This window comes from Ascaphus truei, chromosome 1 (assembly GCF_040206685.1).
Source record: "Ascaphus truei isolate aAscTru1 chromosome 1, aAscTru1.hap1, whole genome shotgun sequence".
Lineage (NCBI taxonomy): Eukaryota > Metazoa > Chordata > Amphibia > Anura > Ascaphidae > Ascaphus > Ascaphus truei.
Window position 1 is genome coordinate 553,166,689 of NC_134483.1, and position 6,000 is coordinate 553,172,688.

Consider the following 6,000-nt stretch of genomic DNA (forward strand, 5'->3'; position numbering starts at 1 on the left):
TTATACAGGAGTGTCAGAGGCAGCGGTTCTTGGGGGCAGGCCATGGATTTATACAGGAGTGTCAGAGGCAGCGGTTCTTGGGGGCAGGCCATGGATTTATACAGGAGTGTCAGAGGCAGCGGTTCTTGGGGGCAGGCCATGGATTTATACAGGAGTGTCAGAGGCAGCGGTTCTGGGGGCCAGTCATGGATTTATACAGGAGTGTCAGAGGCAGCGGTTCTGGGGGCAGGCCATGGATTTATACAGGAGTGTCAGAGGCAGCGGTTCTTGGGGGCAGGCCATGGATTTATACAGGAGTGTCAGAGGCAGCGGTTCTGGGGGCCGGTCATGGATTTATACACCTGATCCCTCTATAGAAAATATTTTAATTGAAAAGGTTCTTATTCACGAATATAATGATGCGTTCCTGCACAGCGGGTGCGTTCTGTGGGGTATTCTGGTTCGGCCTGATATGGTCGGGTCAGCGCGGAGGAGGGTGACTGGCGAATGGGGCAGCAAATCCCTCCAAACTGCCGCGTGTTTGATGCGTCCTCCGGATCCGAGCGGATTCTGTGGCGTCAGGGACTCTTATACCGGGAAAAAGCCCCGGCAGCTCCGGACAGACCATGGACAGCCAAGTGTCATTTGGTGGTACCTAGCCAGTACCGGGCACTGTTGCTGCACTTAACGCATGCGATCCCGCTGACCGGGCATCTGAGGGTTACCCGTATGAGAGCCAGGCTGACCCAGAGTTTCTACTGGCCGCGGCTATCGTAGGAGGCGTCGGCGTTCTGCCGCACCTGTGACACCGGCCAGCGAGTGAGGAGGCGATCGGGCGAAGGGCAGTGCCCTGAGGCCGCTACCAGTGATAGGGGAACCATTTCAGCGGGTAGCGGTAGACATCATCGGGCCCCTGAAGATTCCTAGCAGGTCGGGGAAAAGATATATTTTACCAATATATCAATTAATCAAGGGCATTTGATTAGCAGCCCCTGTCTGCTACTTAGCATCTTAATTCCTATGGAAGCAGGAAGGGTGTACTTAGTTTTTCACACATGGCTTCTCCATTTTGGCTTTATTTTTGTTAAATAAATCATGACACGGTGTAATATGTCATGTGTACACACTGTGACAGAAACCAGGGGATGGTAATAAATTCCGTATATAGGGCTCCCAGGATACTAGACAGTTTCTATCCTGTTTGGCCTGGGAGTGCAGCCTTATAATACATACACTCCATCCCACAGTTTGGCAAGCGCTGGAACTGAGGGATGAGAGATCCAGACCAGAGTTTGTCTGCTGCCTGATTTCTGTCACCTGTCATGCTAATTAGGAATCAGGTATGAAAGACTGATTTCCTGTTTGCTCTGGTCTCCCCACAAGAGCCAGGAGGCTGGAAGGCTGCTGAACTACAGAGGGGAGAAGCCTCTTCCCCAAACAGGTTCAATCTTTCTGTTCATTTGTGTAAGACTGCAAAAGTACCGTGTTTTGATGTTGGAAGTGGAAAAGCCACGTCCAACCCTGAGTCAGGGATATCTAAGTTAAGTTATCGCTCAGGTGAGCAGCTTTTGTTTTGATCTGTTTTCTGTTGTATGCACTGTGGCAGTCTCAGTGCCTGGGACTGAATAAACCAGGCATAGCCTGTTTAAAGGAACAGTACGTGACGCCTCATCATTTAACCTACCCTAAAAGACCGTGTTCTAAACAGTCCCGGACAAACGACGGAGTCCCGGAGTAAGCCGTTTTTCACAACACACACACACACACACACACACACACACACACACACACACACACACACACACACACACTGTAATATGTCATGTGTTGTTGTTCATCTGAGGTTGTATTTAACTAATTTTTAGACCTGCTAAGGAACAGATGATTGTTATTATTTCCTGATATGTAAAACCAAAGAATTCAAAGAGGGTGTACTTTCTTTTTCACACAACTGTATATAGATGTGTGATATATATATATTGTGCTGAATACCTAGTCTAGTCTCAACCAGCATAGCCAGTAACCAACCTCACACTGATGATACCCATCAAGGTTGAAACATGTCTGTGAGTGGGTCTAATGGCTTTGCATCTCATCCCAGCCTCTGTCTAAAAGCTATGTTTAAAACAGCATGCATTGGCTTGAGGATTTGCTTGTGTAATACGAGCTTGAGACAAAAGGTGGCACTGTGTGCTCATTTGCATGTCATTTCCCAGAATCCCTTGTTGCAGTGGAAGCGCTGTATGCTGGGCGATAATGGGGAAAGATAGGGTTGCAGACCTGTCTAAGACATGCAAATGAACATACAGTAATATTTACAGTTGCTTTATGCTTTACTGTGGAGGGTTTTTGTCACTTTTTTTACCCACCATAACCTTAATAAGTGTGATATATATATATATATATATAGATATATATATATATATATATATATATCTATATATATATATATATAAAACCAACATCACAGCTTGCACTCAATGTACTGGTTCATATAGACAGGTGCTAGTCTCAAATAATAGAAAAACAACATTACCATTCTCTCGTCCGGTAAAGAAAGACTGCACTCGGTTCAGTAATCATGAAAAACTGTATTGGGCATCTGAATAAAAAAGATAAGTCACCCAATCCGACGTTTCGGTCCTGGAATAGGACCTTTCTCAAGGGGGTGCTATATTTACAGTTGCTTTATGCTTTACTGTGGAGGGTTTTTGTCACTTTTTTTACCCACCATAACCTTAATAAGTGTGATATATATATATATATATATATATATATATATATATATATATATATATATATATATATATATATATATATATAATATGGATGGATGATGTGATTTATGTATGTATAACTATATAGATGTGTGATGTATGTATGTATAACTATATAGATGTGTGATGTATGTATGTATAACTATATAGATGTGTGATTTATGTAGATATGTGATATACACTTTGTGTCTGTTTCAGGTGCTGCTCAGACACAGTAAAGCCCGGGCCACAGTGGCCCCCCTTCCTCTGTGTGCCCCCTCTCTGGCCCCTCTCCCCCCAGGGACCCCCACCTCTGATAAACCAGCTCGCAGGGTCAGCTTCCTGTGTGACAAGGAGGAATTCCTGTCTGACATGTGACCAGCTTCCTGTGTGACAAGGAGGACTTCCTGTCTGACATGTGACCAGCTTCCTGTGTGACAAGGAGGACTTCCTGTCTGATATGTGACCAGCTTCCTCTGACCCCTGACAGCTGCTCAGACCTCACATAGTCTGACCTCTGACCCGCCTTCTTATCGCTCATCACTGGACCCCTACTTTGCCTCTTTTGTTTGCCACTGACTTGACCTGTGACCCCTTACCTGACCTTGTCTCCAGGACTGCAGAATGTCTGAGCTGTCCCATGCTGTGGGATCATACTATGCCTCGGCAGTGTCACAAACTGTCATGTGTGTGATCATACTGTCGTGTGTGTGATCATACTGTGTGTCACGTGTGTGTGATCATACTGTGTGTCACGTGTGTGTGATCATACTGTGTGTCACGTGTGTGATCATACTGTCATGTGTGTGATCATACTGTGTCACGTGTGTGTGATCATACTGTGTGTCACGTGTGTGTGATCATACTGTGTGTCACGTGTGTGTGATCATACTGTGTGTCATGTGTGTGATCTTACTGTCGTGTTCGGGACACGTCTTTACCGTATGTATATATCTGTGATGTGTTGGTTAGTAGAGGTGGAGGAGGAGGTGGAGGAGGAGGTGTTGGTGACAGTTTGTGTAGCAGAGCGGTTATGATTATTGCCGTATTTTTACAGTATTGTAATATTATTGCAGTATTGTTGTAATATTATCACAGTATTGTAATATTATCACAGTATTGTAATATTATCACAGTATTGTTGTAATATTATCGCAGTATTGTAATATTATCACAGTATTGTAATATTATCACAGTATTGTTGTAATATTATCACAGTATTGTAATATTATCACAGTATTGTAATATTATCACAGTATTGTTGTAATATTATCGCAGTATTGTAATATTATCACAGTATTGTAATATTATCACAGTATTGTTGTAATATTATCGCAGTATTGTAATATTATCACAGTATTGTTGTAATATTATCGCAGTATTGTAATATTATTGCAGTATTGTTGTAATATTATCGTAGTACAGGCATACCCCGCATTAACGTACGCAATGGGACCGGAGCATGTATGTAAAGCGAAAATGTACTTAAAGTGAAGCACTACCTTTTCCCCACTTATCGATGCATGTACTGTACGGCAATCATCCTATACGTACATTCCTGATGTAAATAACGCATGTGTAACAGGCTCTATAGTCTCCCCGCTTGCGCACACCTTCGGTACAGGTAGGGAGCCGGTATTGCTGTTCAGGATGTGCTGATTGACGCATACATGAGCTGCCGTTTGCCTATTGAGCGAGATGTACTTACTCGCGAGTGTACTTAAAGTGAGTGTACTTAAACCGGGGTATGCCTGTATTGTAATATTATCGCAGTATTGTTGTAATATTTTTGCAGTATTATCGCTGTATTGTTGTAATATCGCAGTATTATCGCAGTATTGTTGTAATATCGCAGTATTATCGCAGTATTGTTGTAATATTTTTGCAGTATTATCGCAGTAGTGTTGTAATATTTTTACAGAATTATCGCAGTATTGTTGTAATATTTTTACAGAATTATCGCAGTATTGTTGTAATATTTTTGCAGTATTATCGCAGTATTGTAATATTTTTGCAGTATTATCGCAGTATTGTTGTAATATTTTTGCAGTATTATCGCAGTATTGTTGTAATATTTTTGCAGAATTATCACAGTATTGTTGTAATATTTTTGCAGTATTATCGCAGTATTGTGGTAATATTTTTGCAGTATTATCGCAGTATTGTTGTAATATTTTTGCAGTATTATCGCAGTACTGTTGTAATATTTTTGCAGTATTGTTGTAATATTTTTGCAGTATTTTTGCAGTATTGTTGTAATATTTTTGCAGTATTATCGCAGTATTGTTGTAATATTTTTGCAGTATTGTTGTAATATTTTTGCAGTATTATCGCAGTATTGTTGTAATATTTTTGCAGTATTGTTGTAATATTTTTGCAGTATTATCGCAGTATTGTTGTAATATTTTTGCAGTATTGTTGTAATATTTTTGCAGTATTGTTGTAATATTTTTGCAGTATGGTTGTAATATTTTTGCTGTAATATTTTTGCTGTTACTGCCGCCTTATTAAGTTCAGATCTGGCATCATTGCTGGGAGTTTATTCTTTATCTGTTTATCGGTTTCAAACTATTGTTGTATTTTTTCTGTATTCCTTTAAAATTCAATAAAACTTAAACTAAAAAAACAACACTGAGTTTCTGAGCCCAAAACCTGAACGATAACGCCGCTGATCTCCGTGTGTGTGTGTGTGTGTGTGTGTGTGTGTGTGTGTGTGTGTGTGTGTGTGTGTGTGTGTGTGTGTGTGTGTGTGTGTGTGTGTGTGTGTGTGTGTGTGTGTGTGTGTGTGTGTGTGGGGCACTGTGTGTTTGGTTATTTACTTAAGTCTGTTGGCTGCAGAATTGGGTCAGAACTTTATGAAAGACAAGTGATCCCATTGATAGGTTCTGGAGTTTCCTTTTATGAATCTGGTGCTGTGTTTTGCACTGGTTCTGTCCCAGTCTTGCAGCAGGGAGATCACATTCTCCGCACAGAGGTTACTGTCACTGTGTGACCGTGTCCCCATTTGTAAGGTTTTCAGCTCATGATACTGCTGCGGCCGAGTTTATTCGAGCATTTGCCCGGTCTCGGCCGCAGCAGTAACCTGGCGCGCGCCGGAGGTTGCCCGGTGCGCGCCAAAGCCGCGGAGGAGCGCCCTCCGATCAGGGCTTTCTTCCTCCGCTCGCCGGGTCCCCCGGAACCTCCTGCCGCTGTCCCCCACATCGCGGGACACCAGGGCTCCCTCGGGGAGCCCTGGACGTGCGTGCAGGGGGCGCAGGCACCCGAT

The 6,000-nt window shown here is 42.7% G+C and overlaps 1 protein-coding gene across 1 annotated transcript in view; it reads left to right on the forward strand.

The window, feature by feature from the left end:
* M1AP (meiosis 1 associated protein) overlaps positions 1-3,823 on the forward strand; it is a 141,076-nt gene extending 137,253 nt beyond the window's left edge. Inside the window, exon 6 of the mRNA XM_075571739.1 lies at positions 2,955-3,823. Within this exon, the coding sequence (XP_075427854.1) occupies positions 2,955-3,113 (159 nt within the window). The 3' untranslated portion in view covers positions 3,114-3,823. The remainder of the gene's footprint in view (positions 1-2,954) is intronic.
* The last annotated feature ends 2,177 nt before the right edge of the window (positions 3,824-6,000 follow it).